At 36.3% G+C, this 21633-nt stretch overlaps 2 protein-coding genes across 3 annotated transcripts; both read left to right on the top strand.

The window, feature by feature from the left end:
- Positions 1–1285: 1285 nt before the first annotated feature.
- On the top strand, positions 1286–17399 carry LOC137951565 (kinesin-like protein KIN-7N). The gene is made up of 18 exons (XM_068798306.1): positions 1286–1456; positions 1593–1682; positions 3259–3377; positions 3490–3603; positions 3682–3763; positions 4269–4336; positions 4425–4499; positions 5244–5386; positions 5467–5569; positions 5683–5763; positions 6311–6379; positions 6557–6616; positions 6890–7042; positions 10834–11127; positions 11921–11998; positions 12752–12910; positions 13025–13276; positions 16651–17399. Exons 1-18 carry the CDS (start codon positions 1309–1311, stop codon positions 17089–17091), a joined length of 2529 nt encoding a protein of 842 aa, XP_068654407.1. The 5' UTR covers positions 1286–1308; the 3' UTR covers positions 17092–17399.
- Positions 17400–19005: 1606 nt separating this feature from the next.
- On the top strand, positions 19006–21342 carry LOC137952122 (uncharacterized). 2 transcript variants are annotated; one of them, XM_068799191.1, is made up of 3 exons: positions 19006–19784; positions 19866–19962; positions 20116–21342. In XM_068799191.1, the coding sequence occupies exons 1-3, from the start codon at positions 19272–19274 to the stop codon at positions 20586–20588; spliced, it is 1083 nt and encodes a 360-aa protein (XP_068655292.1). In that variant the 5' UTR covers positions 19006–19271; the 3' UTR covers positions 20589–21342. The 2 variants fall into 2 exon arrangements, with proteins under 2 accessions (XP_068655292.1, XP_068655291.1); XM_068799190.1 differs by having other exon boundaries at positions 20089–21342.
- The last annotated feature ends 291 nt before the right edge of the window (positions 21343–21633 follow it).

The following is a 21633-nucleotide window of genomic DNA, read 5'->3' as shown; positions in this document are numbered from 1 at the left end:
TGGTAAGGTCTTGCCTACATAAGGCTTTGACTACATACAATGCAAGGGTTACTTACTCATATTATAGCTATAATACAATGCCTCTTGATAGGTTGATTTAAAAAGAAACTTGAGTTAAATCCAACACAATTAATTTCAAAGTTTCAAACATCTTTAAGAAAAAGTACAAGGCCAATTCAAAGGTGCTCCTCAATCAATAGCATAACTCTAATGGAAGGACATCAAACCTCAAATTAACAATTTGAATAACAAATGATTTCAATCGTATTGAACACAAGGTATTAAACAACATCACACACTAAATATTTCAAAATTTTGAGCTTAGTATGTAACCTCTTGTAAGCAATTAACTCATGTTGGGGCCATTAAAAAATTTAGGCTCAATATGATATGCTAGAAGATGATTTAGTAGTAAGAACACTAAAACATGCTTGGTTATCAAAGTAGAAGTAAGCTCTTAAATCATGAGGGGTTAAATGGCCAAACAATGCAGCATCTTGAAGGGCCTCTTGTTTGCTTCTTTATTGAATATGAAGGACTGGAGGTTTCTCGACCTTGGTACTCTAATCGAACGAATAGATAGGCGACAGTTAGTCTAAGAATTTTGGCCTTTTTCTCCTCTATATCTGGAGTTGGGATTACGCTGTTTTGTACTTCTGATCAGTCGGATCAAACTAATATTTTGGAGTTGGGATTCCTTCTGCTCTTTCTTCGATGATAACCTCATTAATTAAAACAATCTCATTATCTATAAGCCTTTTAACTTCTAGATTTCGTAATAAGGAAGCAGGTTTCTCTCAACTTTTATCTTAACGAATATCAATTCACCTGCATTACAGCTTGACGGAAGAACTGGTTGTCGGTGATCAAAATAGAATCGAAGAAATCGATCTTGCGAATGGTAGAGGGTAACGAAGGAGGTTGTAGAGAACTAAAATTTGAGAATCGAAGACAAAGACGAAGGCAGATTGGGAGTTTCTCATCGTCTCTGTGAGATTGTACAAGACAGACCAATTTATTGTTTTAAATAATAACGAAAATTACATTAACATCCTTGTAATCTTAACCTATGAATTTTGCATAAAAGGCCAAGGAGGTAAGTGTATTAAAATTCAAATTTTGAAAACAAATGGGGTGGCGCAATATTTGATACTTGAAGGGGCTGAGTGTAATTTCGTAATGTCCAGGGGTTAGTGTAAGCACTTTCTTTTGTTTTACTGAATGTTGAAAAATCCCGCCTTGCAGTCTTTCATTTGAACCAGCTATTCAATCCTCTCTCTGTCTCTGTCTCTCTCTCTCTGAATTTCTATGGAGAAAATCTGCGTTGCAGTTCGAGTTCGTCCTCCGGTCTCCGGAGAATCCGTGGAAAATGCATCGCATTGGAAGGTCGAGGACAACCGCATCTCCTTGCATAGGCCTCTAGGAACCCCGATTCCCGGATTATCTTACGCGTTCGGTGAGTACAAGTTCGGCTGTCTCTAACAACTGCAAAATAATAACTCAAAGGATCAGAAAGTACACATTCTGCTCTTCCTTCCCTCTTTTGGTCATTGCAGATTTCGTCTTGATATCTAGATTTTTTATGTGTGCAGATCACGTTTTCGATCAAGAGTGTACAAATGCATGGATTTACGAACTTCTAACCAAAGACATCATTCGTGCTGCAGTCGATGGATTTAATGGTACATCTGCTTTCTGCATTGTCAAGTCCCATAGTTTGCTATATTTGCTCCGTGTTTTCATGAGTGAGTTTGTGGGAGTATTTTTCTGTGTTAGGATTTAATGGTTCCGCTACGTTGTTTACTTTTTTCTATCTTTTTCTTGCTTCCATAGGATAGGTAAAAATAAAGCATATTTAACATGTCTAAAAATTAATTCTATTCTGGAAATTTATGGACAGTGGAGTACTTATAAGGTTAGAAATTCGAGCATCTGGATTCAAGAGTCTAACAACTTACCTGGGAAACAGCTTCGCATGCTTTTCTCCAGTTGGTATTTCTAGATGCATCACTATGAATTTTTCTTCTGCGGACCCAATTCCGCTGGTAGATAATTTGCATGCTTTTTGCTAGTTGGTATCCTAGACTCGTTACTACAAGTACTGGCTTAGATATAATCATTCAAACTTCCAATTAGGGAAAGAGTCTGATATGTAATAATAAACTGATTATCTCTTGTTTCCCAAACTAGTTCACCTTTGCAGTTTCACTGTTTTGATTTGTTTCTTTTCTCCATTATTCATATTCTAACTGCCTCGCTCTCACCTTAATGCAAATTAAGTGGTTACGCTTTTTGGAAGTCAATTACTAGACACTTACTGATTGTAAAAATTTGTTCCATTTACCTATGTATGTACCAATTGACCCTTCGTTTATATTCACACTCATTGGCTCTTGAAAGGGAATGTAACTATAAGGATTTTGAGTAATTGTAAGACTAAAGCATCCTTGAGAAATTGTATATAAACAATCAACAAGCAGATCAAAATTATGCCATAAGCCAAGCCATTTCTACGGCATATTTTTGCTGACTTCATCCTGATGGAAGCTAAGATAAGTAAGTTGGGAGTTTTGCAAACTGATTGTGTTGGAGGGGTCTTTTTGCAGCCATAATCTATGTGCAAGTCAGGCCCATATTTACACAACATTCAGTTGTGGAGTACTCGGGGCCAGCTTCAGGTCTCCAACCAAGTGTACAGTTGGGTTGAATGAAAGGACAGGCTATATTTGGTGTGAACAGTTGGTTCCGTTAGTGAAATTCCATCTTTTGAATATTGATCCATCAGAAACTCATTTGGTGAACTTTTAATCTAAGGTATAGGAGCTTCCAAGGTATGTGCATCCTGCTACTGCGTGAGAATATGCTACACCGGGTCCTATGAGTTGACCTCCTTCTTGGGTCCTTGTGATAAATTTACCATTCATTGGTGTGCAAGTCCAAAAGGAAAATGTGCTCCCTTGATTTTCTGTGTCATCTAAAACTCATAAAGCTTTTCTTTTATGCCTGATTGCCTGATTGCTTCATTGACAATAATCATGCTTGAGGCTTGTGATGTTAGTAATTTTGCACATAAATATAGAAAAAGTAAGTAAACTACTGCGATGCACTTTACTTGATCGCCATAAACTCTTGTCAAGTGCTTATGTGATTGGAAGTACTTTCTTTGATTGCCTTTTCCTATCTTTGTTCATATCTGGACTTTCCATTTTTGGTATTGTCGGATTAAATTTGGTCTGCAATTTTGTTTATGTTATTCAGGAACAGCATTTGCTTACGGTCAGACAAGCAGTGGTAAGACATACACCATGAACGGTTCTGACACCGATCCTGGGATTATTCACTTGGCTGTTAAAGATATCTTCCAAAATATTAAGATGGTATTGAATACTAGTCTATTGTTTGAAATAATTAAGTTATGACTGTAACTTCATGATTTTGTTTGATCATGTTTTGTTTTCTTTCTTTCTTTTTTTTTTGTTTAAACTTCAGATAGCTGACCGTGAATTTCTCATCCGAGTTTCGTATATGGAAATTTATAATGAAGAGATTAATGATCTTTTCGCTCCAGAGAACCATAAACTTCAAATTCATGAGAGTCTGGAGGTGAGTTAAGGGTGTTTGACATTTGGTTGTACCTTGAGAGACTACATTATATACTGACTCTTTTTCTTTATTCTTTAGCGTGGTATATTTGTCGCAGGGCTTCGAGAAGAAATTGTGAATAATGCTGAGCAAGTTATAAAGCTCATTGAATTAGGAGAAGGTGAGGTCAAATTTTTTCCCTTTGTTGAGCTCTTGATATGGTTAGAGATGAGTAGAAGAGTGGGTTATGTCAAACTATTTGCTTGTAATACACTCTGAGATAAGTTGGACCTCTCTCTTCTCTCATAGTTTTGAAGGTCTAAAATCCTTAGTCACAGAGTTATATTTTCTTTATCTATAGTAGCAAAACAGGCACTTATGCAGACTTCCTTCTGAAAATTATGAATTGGAAAGCTTATTGTATCACCTTTGTTAGAATCTTGCACCATAATATTTGTTTTTAATTGAGTATTTCTGGATTGATGGTTAGATTCTTTTAGCCTTCTTTGTTATGTTATCTGATTGCCTCTGATTCTTGAAAGCTATATTCACGTTAAATATAGGTTAAACTGTTTAAACTAGATCATCCTTCTTATGCACAGACAATGAACTGGAGACCCTATTTTATTCTCTGTTATATTGATTGGATTACAGTGTCATTTACTTGGATGAATGCAATCTTGTAGTTAATCGACACTTCGGCCAGACAAACATGAACATCAGAAGTAGCAGATCCCACACTATATTTAGGATGGTACGTTTTGCAAGATGATTTGTGCTTTGCTTCAGTCTCTATTTTGATTTCTTGGTTGTGGGTACTTACCTAATGACATCTGAATTAGGTTATTGAGAGCAAGGGCAAAAATGCAACTTCTGGTGATGGCTTTAGTGCAGATGCAGTTCGTGTCTCTGTATTGGTCTGTAAAGCTCAACACGAATTCTTGCTTCTTGTTAAAACAAATTTTGTTCTATTCCTTTGTCTGCTAAGTTTCTGTTTTTAATCAATTATGCCTTAGAAGTCCAAAAAATTCAGTAGATAGAATGAAGCAGAGTTATCAATGATTTCATGTTTTAGAGATGGGAGTAGTCTGGGGTTAATTGTTAGTGGAGATAATCCTGAATAAGTTTAATTTTGGAAATAATTTTTGGTTATTAGTTAAGAAAATGCCTTTTAACTTTGGCTTGTCATTTTGAGATGGAACTAAACCAATTTTAGCATGCCTCTAGAGCAGGACTATTGTTCCATTGAACCTAGTTTTGCCCTATTTAAATTTGTGCCAGTTTATGTTGTGTACATCTGTCTTGTTGTCTATTTGTTTAGACCTGGATGAAGGGGGAAGGTTAATGGGAATTAATCCCTTATAAGTTATATTCCATAATTATTAGTTGAGAAAATGCTTCCTAGTTTTGGTCAGTTGTCTTGTGGTGGTCCTAGAACCAACTTTAACAATAACAAAATGCGAAGATGCACATGTATGGTTGGGAGGATCACATTTTGTATTGGTGCGTGAGCATCATTCTTGCATTAACTCCATACTTATAGAGTAGTGCTGTTGGAGCATGTCCATGGGCATCCACTAATATCATCTATTATCAAATGTTGAAGTTTTTTGGTGTTCGTATATCTTTTGATATATTTTGGAATTTTATTGTGCTGTCAGAATTTGGTTGATTTAGCTGGGTCTGAGCGGATTGCTAAGACAGGAGCTGGTGGTGTCCGTTTGAAGGAAGGAAAGTATATTAACAAGAGCTTAATGATTCTTGGAAATGTAATCAATAAACTTAGTGAAGGTAACAAACAAAGGTGGGTCTGAAGCTGTATGGCCACTTTGTTTATTGTTTGAGGAAAAAATTGTGTCTTAACTGATTGAAATGTTGATTCAGGGCTCACATTCCTTATCGTGATAGTAAGTTGACTCGCATACTCCAACCTGCACTTGGTGGCAATGCCAAAACTTCAATTATCTGCACAATTTCACCAGAAGAGGTGTCTGTCTATTAACCTTGTCTTTTTTTTTATTGATTGCCTTCAATTTATCTTATGCTGGTTTGGATAATAGTTTCTGGGATTCTGCTCCAACTTTTACTTGTCATATTTAGGTTCATATTGAAGAAACTAGGGGGACCCTCCACTTTGCAAGTAGAGCTAAACGAATTACTAATTGTGTACAAGTGAATGAGGTGGGTACTATATTCAGCATAGATTAAAGTTTTCAAATTGAATCATCTAGGTTTTGTAAGTTGAATTAGTTTAATTTATCATCTTAGTAAGCATATGGTATTTATCTTTGTTCATCGTTGTAATATGTGCAATTTTACCTACTTCAATGTTATTTAGTGAAGTATGTGTGTGTATCTTTATATCTATTTGTTACATGTTATCCCATGCATTCATTTGATGTTCATTTATTTATTTTTCTTATTTTTATCAATTGTAATGATAAAATGGAAATAATGGCATTGTTGTATACATAATGAAGTAAAAGATATTCTTTTAAATAGAGTAACTTTTCTAAGGAAGAGAAAGTTGGATGCAACCAAGGTTGGCTGGACCTATTTATATATCTTTATGTATGTATATATGTTAGACTTTTTTTCCCACTTTTTCTTCTTCTTCTTATAGTGATAGTGTGAAGGTACAAATTTATCTATCTTTGAGAGTGATCTGTGAAGCGTCTTCAACTGTACTATCTGTCTTGGTATTCTAATGATTGATTATTCATAACAGGTTTTAACTGATGCGACCCTTTTGAAGCGGCAGAAGCTGGAGATTGAAGAACTTCGTAGAAAACTTCAGGTTTATGTCTTGTATTCTCACAATCTGCCTTGTTAGTTGCCACTTTTGCTTTGATATATATATTTATATCTATCTCTCTCTCTCTCTCTATATATATATATCTATATATATATATATGTTTTTGGATGTTGTAAAATTTTTTTGAATGTTTGTGAACAATGTTGTATTGTTGTACAGGGATCTCACTCTGAGGTTCTAGAGCAAGAGATTCTAAAGATCCGAAACGAAATGCTCAAGGTCAGTTTTTAATCCATCATAACATCATAATCGTTATCCCAAAGTAAGTAATTTGCTATTTTATTATATGGATTGGGTAAAGTGCTCCAACAACCATCTCATGTTGGTGGTTTGCATCGTAAAACGTGTTACCCTTAATTTATTGGAGTCCCTTGTTTTAACTTATTTTCTTTGTCAATTTTTGTTAGTTGCATTAGTTACCATTTATATAATGCCTCATGGTGCAGCTTTGCTCATTTTTACTTTTTCTGTTGTATTTTTTACGATCATTAGTATGAATTAGAGCGTGAAAGGCTAGCAATGGAACTTGAGGAAGAAAGGAAGTCTCACAAAGAGAGAGAGGAACACATAAGGGAGCAACAAATGAAAATAGATAATCTTAGCAGCCTTGTTACTTTTTCCGAGTCTGATCGAAGCTCAACCCAGGTACCATCTTTTTAACTGTTTTCTCTGAAGACCTTTTTAATCTTGTGGTGGATCTTAGTGTATTTTTATCTAATTTTTGTTGTGATTATAATTTTTTCCACTAGGTAAATAGGTTTGAAAGTTAGTCTCTTAGCAAGAATTGGGGCTTGTTTAATCATTTTGTATATCTTTTTCTTTGTCATTTAATTTATTTTCTAAAGTATCATTATTAAATCATGAATGGAAAGAATCCCACATTGGTTAAAGTTAGGAAAATCTGTGGTTGTAGTTGGGAAAAGAACTTCGAATTTCTTGTAGCAATTTTAGGATGAACCTGGACCAACTTTAGCAAACCATAACATCTTTGAAAGAGTTGCATCTCATGAATGTAACAACACCAAGGACAAGACAAGTTCATGGTTGTGGTGGGAATGATCTCCTCATTAAGCATGAAGTAACTTTTAGGATAATATACAACTGCTCACCATTACTCTTACCAAAAATTTCTGTTCAGATCTTTGGCGTTTTAGCTAATTTTATGAAAGCATTAAATACACTCACCCTTCAAAAAGTTGCAAAGTTACACTCCCACCCAAAATATCAATAATTACTCCTCACCTACTTTTGATATTTCCTTATACTCAACGATGCAGTCCCAAATGTAATTAAGGACAAGAGACGCCACATGAATGTCTAATGAAAAAAAGATGGAACATGAACAGTTTGAAGAACTTGGAGAAGAACTTGAGATGATGAGCTGTCAAAAAGTTATGCCAAGATGATCTTGCCATATTGTTGAGAAGGCGGCTTCTCAAGCATAGAATATTCATATACTTTATTTTATATCCGGCCAATAATTGTAGAGAGTTAGTTTCCAGCATAAAGGGTATCTTTGTTATTTGTGTTTAGTTGGCAGGGTCATTTATGTCTTTATTTTTGTTTTAAGTTTCTTAGTTGATAGGTGCATTAGTTATTAAGTTAAAGTATCATTGTAATTTTAAGGGAGGAACCTTAAGTGATGTTCAAAAGTGACATTTGTAAGGGAATGGGAGGTTGGTGGGTTTAATACCCTAATCTTAAACCTCTCCCACATTTCAGTTACAAATTTGGAAATAAAGTTGCTGCTTTTCTTCTTCAATCTCAATTATTTTGGAATTTCGATTGGATTGACAAACACTATGTCAAAATTGCAGTAATTCTTTCTTGGTCAGAACCAAGTTGAAGTGCAAACTTATTGGATTTCTGTTTTTCCTGTAGATCTGAAATGCAAACTTGGTCTTTAGGGTGTGTTACATTCCATGTCAGCATCACAACCCCTTGTCCTTACACTTTTTCTCCTAAAACTAGATAAAGTACCCTTACTGAAATTTTATTTATCTCTTATATCATTTGGACATCATGTCCAACTAGTTTAACGTGGTAGCCACTGCTTTTTCAGGACCCGCACAGTGCTTCCTACTTAAAGTAGTGACCCATTTTCAATGTGGGCATGCATCTTTTATTTAATAACGATCTAACGAGCTCTACATTTTAAAAGTAGGTCCATTTAAATGATAATAATAGGGTCATTTTAAACTGAGAAGCACATTAATTGGGCCCCCCACCAAATACGCATGCTCACATTGAAAAGTGGCTTCACTTGGTTGAATGTGGGTTGCATTAGGTGGGTCCCTCATAACTTTGGTCTCACATTAAACTAGAGAGACCGTGAGGCCATAAGATATAAGAGATTAGCAACCTTTCACCAATGTCATTTTTGTCTTTTTTTTTTAAATTTTAAAAATAGAGCAAGGTGTTGTGCAAGAGATTACAAACTAACTGGGTGAGTGTACTTATCCATATTCAAAGGAGGTATGTAGCATCACAAATTTCTTGGGGGCACGAGTATGATTAACCTAAAATGGTTTTACAGGCTACCTACTTGCATCGGATCACATTGTATATTGTCTTATATTCAATCAGATGATGGACCTAATCTTTAAAACAGTTTATTGATATATTCTGGTTACTTTGTATTAGATTGCAGGATAGATCATCATTTTTAAAGACAGCTTTAGCTCTTTTACTATTTGAGTTTAGAACTGAGCTAGTTCTTAAACTGGGTTGTTTTATTCAAAGTTATTCCTATATCCACATGCTATATTTCTTTAATGCCTGATATAAACTGAATGTGGGACCACAGGTATGGCTAAAGGTACTTTGGATGGCAAATTTGGTTGCTATTGGTTGGTGATTTAGTGGCCTAAGCTGATTTTGAACTGGAGATGAATAATTTCCGACAGATTTATGATCCATTTTTTGTTTTGACGTAGAAAGACAAAGTTCCTTTAACTTCTCAGTAATGTCTGGTAGCACTTAAAAAACTTCTTTACTTATTAACAACCTATGATCACTCTATATCCTATATGAGTGGGTTGAGCTGAATTTGAACCACAAATGTTGGGAATGATTATAGTCTATTTTTTTGAACTGCTGTAGCATCTAAAGCAAACTCTATACTTGTTATGGAAATGTGGCAGTGGTTAGATGGTTATCCATAGGTCTATTAACCAACTTATGATACCCCTTTGTTACTCTCAGTCTCTGTGTGTGTAATCAAGCTCTTCTTGTAGGTCTTATTTGTACAATTACCCTATTGCTCCATGAGGAATCACTGTAGTGAGATGTTTTTAGATGATCTACTGGTGATTGCACATTCATCATGCTGTTCTCTCTCTCTTTATCATATCTATTTTGGACACAAATATACTGTTACTTCTATCCATCCCTCTATGCAAGGATTGGGAGAGATGGAGCCGGACTAAATGTTCAGCGGGTTGTCTAGTTCTTCTTCTCACTCTTCTCTATTCTCTCTCTCTCTCTCTCTCTCTCTCTCTCTCTCTCTCTCTCTCTCTCTCTCTCTCTCTCTCTCTCTCTCTCTCTCTCTCTCTCTCTCTCTCTCTCTCTCTCTCTCTCTCTCTCTCTCTCTCTCTCTCTCTCTCTCTCTCTCTCTCTCTCTCTCGTAATTTCTCTCTTGCTCGCTTGCTGCTCTTTTTCTACTTTTCATATAGACCTCTTTCTTCATCAAAGTCTGGATGCTTAGATGATTGACTGAAAGTCAATGTGATGCACTTTTTCATGCTCAATCCAGTCAATAGCCGAGTCAGCTTAAACCATCATTTTATTGGCCACATTATTTAAAGGAAGGTGATTGGTGATATAATTCCGCAAATTGATGAGAAATCAAGAGGTTTCTGTGTTCAAACTCTAGATGACAAATGGAGAGTAAGGAAAAGCAGAGATGGCTGCCATGATTCTGCTTAATCAATAGATTGCACAATTACAACCCTAAATAGATATTTAAAACCAAACATATTTAAAGAGACCAAAATAACCCTAATGATTATTACTTATGAATGGTAAAATGTTCTAAACCTTTTATTATGAAAGTTATGGAAAAATCAGAGGGAAAAAGTAACCTAAATAATAGGGGCTTGGGCTTCTTTCTTGTTCTCTTTCTTCTTATTTGGCGTGGATCAGTCAAATATATCCAAGTAAGCTTTAGCTTGCTTCGCTACATCATGATATTAATTGCAGCCAATTTGGTTATTCTTTACCTTAAATTCTAAATTGTTAGATGAGAAAGACACATTTGATAGACGTGTAGCTAGATAAAATTCATCATGATCAGTATAAAAAAGATTGGAGAATTTTTCTGTTTTCCTACAATCGCATTGGAGAAAAAAGATTGAATAGAATTTTATACAACAGTTACCATTTCATTTTTGTTTTGAATTTTTTAGAAGTTAACACTGGGAGACTAATTTGTGCAGGGAAAGGTATCTCTGAGGCAAAGTTGTGTTGAAGATTCCAGTGGTGAAAGTGGTACATTAGAGGAAGATGATTTTGGAACTCCTAACTTTCGGGCAATACCAAACGCATTTGTTATGAAGAGGTCAAACTATACAAAGATGGTGGAGTCTAGCCCTATTTCAGATAGTATTGTAGATGTAGCTGATGAGGATATGTGGCTGAGATTGAACAACGGACACAACACAGATCTTGATTCGGTTCTGTTCACCCCTGCCAAAAAGAGCTGTTCTTTGCCACCCATTAACACATGTCCTGTGAGTATTTCGTTCTTGTAGTAACTGCCACTCATGGGTGAAGCTGATGTTTGGCCTCTTTCTCTATTTCTTTGCTGGTTTTGCATTGAGATGAGACGCTGTGTTTGAGGGTATTCCTTCTGAATGTGCTGTGTTGTCTTGTGGGCTGTTACCATTCTGATTATAGACTTGATCCTTTTCATTCTGAGAAATAAACTAATATATGGCTTTATTTTGGTCAATACTCTAACATACTTTGAGCTTGTCTTTAGTCCTTTGATCCAAGCACAGTACTTGCAAACTAAAGAAAAACGCTTCTCTTATCAACCTTAAGAGAAGAAAAGTAGGTTCAGCTCAAAAAAGTTTTTCTGTGTTCTGACATGAATAGCATTTCTCATAAAAGGAGTTACCTGGTTACAAAAATCCAAGTGTCTTAAGTTTCTGAAGTATATTTTTCCATGTTGATTTTGAAGCTTATCAAATCTGTTGCTTGATTTGTTTTGTTAAAGTTTCAGTTTAGGTTGCTAATACTGTGATTGCTTGTGCTTTGGGTTTGACCTCTTTAAACTGATGTATTTCTGTACATCTTTTAATCTGACTTTATTATTTGTTCATCAATTTAAAAAAAAAATACCAAGTTTTCTTTCAAGTACTATTTATTTAGATAATTGAATTTGTCATAAAATGTTATCCAGGAGCTGGTGTGTTGTTTTAAATTACTATTTTCTATGGAGCCTATAGCTTCTGAAAAGGATAAAAAGGTTCCTGTATTGCATTTCAGTATCAATTATCTTTAAGTTATAATCTGATGCAGGTTGAATGTGACAAAGATGAGGTTGAGACTCTTAGAAGGCAACTGCTGGAAGCAATTCAAGAAAAGGATGAACTGGAGGTGTGTAAATTAGTAATACCCCATTTAAATTTTTAGATTTGTTGTGGTATTCATGTTTTTTTATTGCCACTTGTTATTAGCAACAAGTTGGTTAAGTTCCATTTATTTTTCTGCCGAATGGGCGTGCATTTAGTGTATTTGCGTGCATATAATACCACTAAGTTCTTTTATTATATAGTATCTAGATCATATCTGTTGATTGGCAGATTCTTTAGGTAACATCCTTCTTATTTACTCTGCTCCCTTTGGTCTTGAGGATGCAACTGTGGTACAGTTGAGAACTCTGCTCCCGTGCCCTCGACTCTACACAGGAAGATTTTCAGACCCTCCAGTCATAGAAGGGGATTCGGCTGTTATTAGTAGTTGCAAGGGGAAAGAAAGGCCTTTCTGCCGTCTCTTCATTTATTTTGATGAGATTGAAGACTTACATAAAAACCTGAATGTATTTTGGAAATACACCCTTAAAAGTGCAAATGGCATAGCAGACACACTAGCTAGGGAAGGGGTCCCCAGCAGCACCTCGTTGTTGAAATGTTGCTTTCCCTTTGACCTCCTTTTTTAAATGTTTTTTTTTGGTTCCCTGGATTTTTTTTTTCAAGGCTGTTTGTTTCTTCTCGTACCCTTTTCACCCTTGAAAAGCTTTTTCAATAGAATCCTTTTTTCTTGCTGTTACAAAATTATTAGCTGTCCATTTTTCAATTTTCTACTTGTTATTCCAAATTAAATGTTCTTGCCCATTTCTGTAATTTGCAGAAAAGTCGTGCAACACAGTTACTTATAAACAATCAGCTCATGGACGAAATATCTGAGCTTCAAGAAGAGTTGTTATTAGTTAGACAAATCCCTCAAAAGATGTGTGAAGCTGTGGCCACTTGCAAGGAAACTTACAAGGATCTTTGCAAGATTATGCAGGTAAAATCTCTTTTCATGAATCCTCTATTTAGTTATTTCAATCCAAGATGAAAAATTGTGGTCTATACTTTAAAAGTGAAATACCTGATTCATCTGCTTCTATTCATTTGTCAGAGTTTTGGACCTGCTGAGGCCGTTGAGGCAAGTTTGCTTTCTGGCACCTATGACATAGGGTGCCATCTTTTCTCAACTTTAGAAACTCATTTCTCAGAGCCAGTTGATGGCAGTAAAATCAATTTGGAGGACAGTTTGGTTATTCAGGAAGAATGTAAAGTGCTTTCTGCAAAAGTAAATTCTGCAATATCAAATATGATATATTCACATGCCCCAGTTCTTGGAGACAAGCATATGAGGCAACCACAAGAGGTAGTTGTCTCTTTGCACTCATTAAGATGTAGTTATTCACTTGTGACATTGTTTTCAGTTGTTTTGTTATCCTTTTTTCTTTGTATAGTTTTATGATTGTGATGTGTCCTTTTCAAACGGCTAAAATAGCCTGGTGTGTTATGTTGGTTCAATAATGCATTTTTAGAAGTAACTTTTTTCAGATGATATGAATGGGTTACACTTGGGTCAAGTATACAACTCTTTATTGATAATGCTGCAGAAGTTTAATCTTAGATTTTACTAATGGACTGACTTAAGCACAAAAATTTATATTGATCATTGTGCAGAACTATTTGTCTTGGATGTTTAAATTGACCTTTTCAAGAAAATTGAAAAGCTAGTATATGTACATGATATTGACATATAGGCTTTTTGGACCATAATTTGAAAGGTCTAAATGCTTGTAGTGCAGTCTAATCTTCTAATATAGAACACATGACACCTCTCTTGTTAAAAAAAGATATTTAAGTAAGATTTTTGCTTTTTGTTGGTTGTGGTAGATGATTTAGTGGTTATCAGTATAAATGTTGTATACACTGATGTTTGTTGTAGGGCATAATGTTGAAGAATTGGCTCAAGGGTACTTATAGACATGAGAACATTACAAGATGACTCGTGTTTATGAAAAAAAAAGGAGGTTCAAGTTAAACATGCTGGCTTTCCTATTTTGACTTCTATTATTATTTTAAACAAACTAAATATTGAAAGTTTGAAAATACTCACCAGTTTGACTAGTCTAGAACCACATCAAACATTGCCTGAGTTTTAGTTTGGTGAACCTTTATTATGAGGATCCAACACATGAAATTAGTTTCTTATTTGAAATGCATATATACTCAAAATGTTCTTAGTTAGTTAACTAATCAATTGGGAAGTCATTGGAAGGGTTTTTCACAGATGACCATTGATTCTTGCTCTAATGCGTGTTGAATTTTTGGGAAGAGAAATAATTCACTGACTTCATTATAACTGAGTACAATGAGCTTCTATTTATAATAGAAGGAACAAATAGAATCTGATGACAAATAAACTACTCATGACTTAGTTATATTAAAAGTCAAACATTGAAAGATAAGTCCTAGAGCAATTAAGCAACTGAACATAAATAAAAGACTAACATAACTAGAACACCTTGTAGCTGAGGCTATTCTGTGAGACTCTTGTAAAACTTCACCATATTAATTCAGGCTTTATGAGATTTCTAGTTGTGTGAGTCATGTAAGACTCTCCCATACCTATTCTTCAACACGCTCCCTCAAGCTAGAGTTTATGATTTCAGCTTGTAATGGAAAAGATTTTCGGCCGTGAAGAAAAAATTCTTCATAATATATTTCCTTTGACATAGATATTCTGGTTATGTTAAATTTCTTTATCAAAATAGGTGGAATTCTTCATTGTAGATTCATTCACCTACCTCATCCTTCATACTTTTCCTTCTATACTCCTACTCAAGTTGGGAGGTAATGACAATTATCCTAGCTTGAAAAAAAAATAACTGTATTAATTATCTCCTCCATCAAGGTGTTCCAAGGATAAGTACTCAACTAGACACATATTCTCAAAAAAGAAAAATATAGGCGAGAAAAAAGGAGTTGAAACCAACCTCATAGAATTGCGAACGCAAAATAGTAATAATAATCACTAACCAAAGTAATTCCTGTCACTTAAAAGGACTTAAAAGGGGCACCAATAAAAAACTCCCATCTATAAAGAAAGGGCCAACCTAAGTAATACACCAAGAGGTTAGCCTAAAAGGGTAAACGAGAATAAAAAAAGAGATGGTAGGAGGAAGGTAATCAACTAAAAGGGTCATGTGGGGATGAAAGGAAGAGAAATAAACACCTCAGTAATAATGAAATTGTTACGGTAGAACTAAAATTGCTTACCAAACCAATTGGAACAAGTATGACCTCAGGGAAATTTCTTGGGGGTGACTAAATTTTTTTGGAGTTGATGATGCGGAAGATATGCAACTGATAAAGACAAGCAAACTGTCACTATAGAGGAGACCCCGAGCCAAACCATCTCGTGCGATCTCCCCTTGAACCAAAAAGTATTTTTTTATTAATAACAACATACCATACCAAATAAGGAGCTATATCAAGGCCATATGTGTCAGAGTTCACCTACTGAGTGCTGATGGATGATAGTTCCTCAACATGTTCTACAGATTCAGCACCATCTGTTGTACCATGATAAGTTGTCTAGTTCCTCCTAAACTGACTAGCTTAAGTCAGGTAATTCTATGTTTCGTCATATCTATGATCAGCCAGGTTCATCGTTGATTGAGACTTGTGCAGAGTGACAAAATAATGATCAGGAAGGTTCTTGTTGTAGTTTCTTCTAATAAAGCAGTATCAACTTTTGTGATTGTATCTATTCATGGGTTCATCATGATGAGGCGTTTGATATTATAATGGAGTTGGACGGCAATGACCTACTATTGGAAAGTTGAAAAGCAAGTAGCCTTAAGCAGCCCTTCTAAGTACTCAGGTGTATGCTAGTTTGTTTGGTTGGTGAAGTTTACAATATTGGCTTATTAATTAAGCTGACCCTGAAGTGGTGATTGTGAAACTCAGTTTCAAGGTTACTGTGGGCAAAATCAGTCATGATTTGGACAATTGTGAATCTTAATTTACCTTTTCTTCCTCATATCTGTGACACTGTCAGATTATGGCATTTATTAGGAGTATTTCATGAGACTGAGGATCCAAATGAAACCAGGAGATGCCTATGCACTAGGTATGGAGTATATGATAGGCACTTCACAAGGGATATGTAAAAGATCTTCTGAAAATATGAGCTTCACAGTGTAACCTTAGAGATATATGAACTTGAATCGAAAATAATTTTTGGACATATTAAACTTGATGAGGGAGAGAAAACTACCTTTTTGGAACTGACCCAAGCTTTGCTTAAAAAAAAAAAATTGCTGCCTAAATAGACAGCTGCAACTCCTAATAGACAACATTTTTCTGACCTAGCTCGTTTTATATTAAAACTAATTTTCTATTGTTGAAGTAATGGTCTTCAGGTTAATGTGTCACGTGTGATTCAAGTAAGGAATTTATCTCCATGATAGGGCCTATACATAAGTCTGGTGAGCCTGCACAAATGATGTTTACGTTGACACACTGGCTGCATAAGATTCCGTCTCCTGAACTTAAAACAGGAGTGCACCTTAATTTCATGCAGAGCTGTCAAATAATTATATTTGATAACATCACTGTCCCTTTGGTTATTCCAAAAGTATTGATGCAACGTTGACTTTACCTATACCTTGAAATGCTTTATTTGCAATATTAACATAACTGGAGCGAATTAAGATGGTGATGCTCATGCTTGTGATGAAGGGTTTGGCTTCTGAAGCAATGAATGACAGTGCAAAGTGTATTTCAAACTTTCAACTTCTTGAGGCTATTAAAGAAAGATGTCAAAGCTTGCAAAGAGAGTGCAGTTCTAGTAACCAACTCCTGGAGGCTTCCAGGGAAAGATGTCACATATTGGAAGAGGAATGTCACCTTCTGAGAGAGGAAAAAACTTCTCTCATCCAGAACCTTTCCACATCTGCTGACAATGTTGCTCTGTTAGCTGCCCAAAAGGAAGAGCTTTTAAAAGATCTGAACAAAGCACTGCAGAAGAGGAAAGATATGGGAGCAGAAACCAGAAGACTAAGCCAAGCTTTTGCTCATCGACAGGGTTGTCTCGCCACATTTCATAATGAATTTAAGGACAAATTTGAGAAATTGAGAATGATCAATTCAATTATGATACCAAAAGAAAGTGGGGTTTAAAGGCACATAGTGCCTGCAAACGATAATGAGTTTTAAGAGGTTTTGCAGGTCTTTCATCAGAATGCAAGTTAGCAGCCTCATTAGATACTGTGCTTTTCTTCAGTGTTTTGTACCAAATTCTGTATTAAAAGGTAAATTTATCTGTTCCCTTTGTTTGCTAATTGAAGAGACTGTGGCTCATATTCTTTTGCTACTCTAACACGGTGATGTTGTAATTGGAGATCATTATATTATTATATACCGTGAACATCAATGCATTATGCAGTTCTCGCAGGATCTTTTCTAATAAAGCCAGACAAATACTGTCTCAACTTCTGTCTCGACTCAGATGTGTTCTAAAATGGTAGAGGCCTTTGGAGAATACCTCTTACAGTATGCCATCCAGCATTTATTTCAGAATTCTTACCTTTTACTTCAAAATCTCTCCTCAAATAGGATTTCATTGTTTACCCTCCTTTTGTGTTTAGTTGCAATTGTTACATTACAGTATTCAAACAAAAAGGTCTGAATCTCTCCGATGACAGAATATGAACGACGCTTTTATCTGTTCCTCGATCAGATTAAATGACAGATTCATGTAGCTTTCTTCCTGTGCTTGACCCTTCTATTTTCTACTTCAGGTTCCTAACTAAGCTTGTATCCTGTCGGCATTATTTTGATTATTCCGCCACAGATGGTTGGTAGGAATTTCTTTCACCGCTCATTTTCATCTTTGATTTGATTAATTCTATCCAAATACGAAGAACATGGAGGTTCTCCACTTCTGGAAGAGAGAAAATTGATTCTGAGTTTCTGTTGATTTAGGCTTCAGCCCCGAATATTGTTCTTAAAACAAACAGGGAATCCCCATGATGAACTTTTTAACGTTCTTGAGATCAATAATCTCAGATACTTATACAGCTAAATAGGAGTAGAGTATTAAAAGAAAAGAGAAATAAGGACTTGAACACTCTTCCTGTATATAAAACAAAAATGCCACTACTTAGCAGTCAACCAGCAGACAAGCTTTCCTGCGAAAGAGAAACAAAAGGCCAATTAGCCTCCGACCACAATCGGAGGTTAAGGGTGTGACTACTAAACGACGAAAGATGCAGGGGCCACTGAGTCATTCTCTCTCGATTTGTTTTTCTAGGACTATCTTGTGAGATATCTTTACTGTGAGAAGCATATTAGGAGCTTCAAGAAAAGATATATCATGGTTGCCCATCTGGGTGAGTTAGGTGAATTATTTTATCCATAAATGGGTTGAGGTTGTAATTGATCATATAGAGATAAACCTATTTACAATTTTACTGGAGGGTGACTGGGTTCTACACAAGAGACTAATCACAATCTCCGGATTAGATGCTATGTGTTGATTTACAAAGACAAAGACATAAACACAAGAGATCGAATGGAAGGAGAGAAGACAAGAACTCTAACTATTGGGAGATAGGAAAGAAGTAATTTGAACAAAGAAAGGGGTGCATGGACGAATTTGAGCTAAAAGGAATAGGTCATACACCAACTTGCATAATTACGATTCTATATCATCTTTATAAAAGTTCTTCTTATTTATTAGCCATACCACCGTTACACACGTGAGTGTCTTTTAACACTATGAACTTTTTGTTTGATCAAATTCCGTCTTAAACCGTATCCGACAACCATGGTTATAAGACTACTTAGTTGCTTGAGGTATGGGATAAGATTTGCTAATATACCTAATAGCAATGGCTTTAGTTCTATGTGAATGTGACCTATTTATAGGAAAAGTTGGGTTCTATTCACTCTCAGCATTTGATTCCAGGGATCCAACCCAACTTTGGTTCTTGAGTTAGTTTATGTAATGGTACTTCTCACGGCTGTCTCACACAGTAAAGATTTTCAGTTGTGGTGGTTGTCACTTGTCAATCGAGAGAAACAGGTCCCCGCGTACACAATTGAAGCAATTCAAAAACCACCTCTGGATTCTATCTTTTTGAGCTATCTGCTGTCTGCAATCAATCACAAGCAAACCTGGAGGCTGCCCCCCTCTCCATGCTCCTGCTTCGAATCTTCTTCTCTTCATGTTCAGTCCCAAACTGACAGATAGCCTTGTTTATACCGATTAATACTCATCCGACTCTTCCTTCTCAGTGTTTGAATTCTTTTCGCTCTATCTTCTCTGGCATCTTCTTCTTCCTTCATCTCCATCCTTAATGGCGTCTGGTTACAGCCGTGGTCCTCTACGTCAGTTCCGTGAGCTTCTCCAGGAGCAGCAGGACCCCTTTCTTCTTGATGTTTACCTTCTTGAAAAGAGGCACTCGAGAAAAAGCTCGGATTCAGAATCTGACATAAATAATTGCTTGAAATCAAAGAGGTTGAACAGTAATCGTTTGAGGAACAGGAAAGAGAAGGCTCTGCGTAAGTGTTACGCCGTTCTCAGGTCAGTCCTCAGCAAGTTTGGAGATGGCAGCGGAGGGAGACGACCTGAGAGTGGCAGAAAATATTCCGTTGAGGGGAGGTGTAGTAATTCATCTTGTGCTTCTGGTGTACGGCGCGAGACCGCTTTCCAAGACGAGGACAGAATTCCCTCTGCGAACAGTAAATCTCTGTTTCTTTCTTGTTCTGAAGGCGACATGGAAGAGTGTTTGACTGGTCCAACAGCTTTCATCCGCATCTCTGCTGGACATAGAATCGGATGTCTGAAACTGCATTCTTCAAAAGCACAGGTATTTCTCTATTTAGCGGTTCTTGCTACTTCTGAATCGCATCCGTGTTTGGAGAGTTACAGTATCTGAGAAATGTAACAGGCTCGAAATCAATGGAGAAGCATGCTACACTGTAAGCAACGGAGTCCTGTTTCTGTATTAGAAGTTCCCTCTGATGATGAACCAGCAAGTTCTCACAGTTAGTTTCATCTCAACTTTTCTCTCCCTCTGTCTCTCTCTCTCTCTCTCTCTCTTTTTTTCCCCTTCTAGAGTAATTCGAAATTGGATGCTCATTTCTCATGCTTCTCTGTCATTTCCATAACAGAAACTGACGACTTTAGCCCAACCGCAGGCGAAGAACAAGAAGGATCACTACTTTCAGCAACTCAACTGGAATATCTAGTACAAAAAATTGCAGATAAAATAGGTCTCCAGATTTCAGAAGACCAAGAGCTTCCTGGGTTTTCTTCTTCCCAGACAATGACAACCAAAAGGTTGTTGCAGCAAACAAAGAAACTTTTGCTAGACTACATAAGAGAGGCGCAGCAGATTTACATGAAGAAGACAAGGTTGAATTCCCATGCATATACAGCAGCCGAGATGCTCGAAAAAATCATCTGCGATCAGATACGTTCATGGACAAATGCCGCACCTAACAGTAAACAACTAGCAAGAGCAGACTACTTCAATTCATCCGCTGAGTGGCTTCAGCCGGAATCATACATCAAAGAGATTGGAATAAAGATAGCAGACGCCATTTTTGAGCAGACAATAGATGAGGCTGTCACAGACATGTACACTTCACCTTCTCAGCTCGCTGCATGAGGGAGAGGTTGAGATATCAAAGAAAACCAGCTTAAATTTATGTCCAGACTTGGACTGCTTGATGTGGGTTTCTTGTCTAGACATCTAAATGTCTGCAGAAGAATCTAGAGGTTGGTTCCAAAACGGAGAAAAAAACATTCTCTACCAGGCTGAAAAGAGTAAAAGCTGTATGCTTGTTTAACCTTCGTTCTCTTCTCTGCGTCCTTCTGATCGTGACGAGAATGTTACAAGACTCGTCCATGGTAAACTGTAAATTTGAGACCAGGACCCCATGAATTTATGTAATTGGAGAAGGTGAAAGAGGATTGCATTTACGATTCAATTAAAAGCCAGAACCTGCCTGCACAAGAACCTTATCTGTGATCTCGTCAGAGCACGTGCACATGAATCGAAACTGTAAGTAGGTAGGCCATGAATGTCTCCTTCCTTGATTAGCTTATCAGTAATGGCGATGTTCCATGCTGGTGGCCATGAAAGGAGCAAGTGGGTGAATAGATAGGATCGCTTGATGAGTGCAATTTGTGATTACGACCAGCTGATGCTCAGTCCTTTTGATTGGTGAAGACAGGCAAAGATCCACATCATTTAAGAATTCTACTGTTGGAACTGGAAGACTTCAATCAGATTTATGCCGGTGAAAATTTTCTGAAGGAAGTTTTAGTATGAATTTAGAACCATTTTTCCACAAATATTTTACTGGAAAAGTTTGTGAAGGGGACATGTATAAGAAAATCTGATCTCAATTTATGCCTGTCCTCATTGCTTTGGATTCTTGTCAATGAGATATGAACACGGGCCTTTTACCAAATTATCCATTTTAACAAACTTATTTCGATAAATGACATCACTTTGAACTTATTTGGAAAAATACTTAACTTTGATTGGTCTACTGTACATGTATACAGTCAAAGGTGACACATAAACTTTGATTGATTACGTGTTACCACACCATCAGCACCGCGTGAGTAGATATACACATCGACAAACACGTCACCATTTAGACACGTAAAATGTCATATCATCTTGTGCCACGTAAGCCCTCGCT

This window comes from Aristolochia californica, unplaced genomic scaffold (genome assembly GCF_029961685.1).
Source record: "Aristolochia californica isolate CCGP_79_NKW_82.1479 unplaced genomic scaffold, dmAriCali1.0.hap1 SCAF_15, whole genome shotgun sequence".
NCBI lineage: Eukaryota > Viridiplantae > Streptophyta > Magnoliopsida > Piperales > Aristolochiaceae > Aristolochia > Aristolochia californica.
This window is presented reverse-complemented; position numbering and strand designations above follow the sequence as displayed.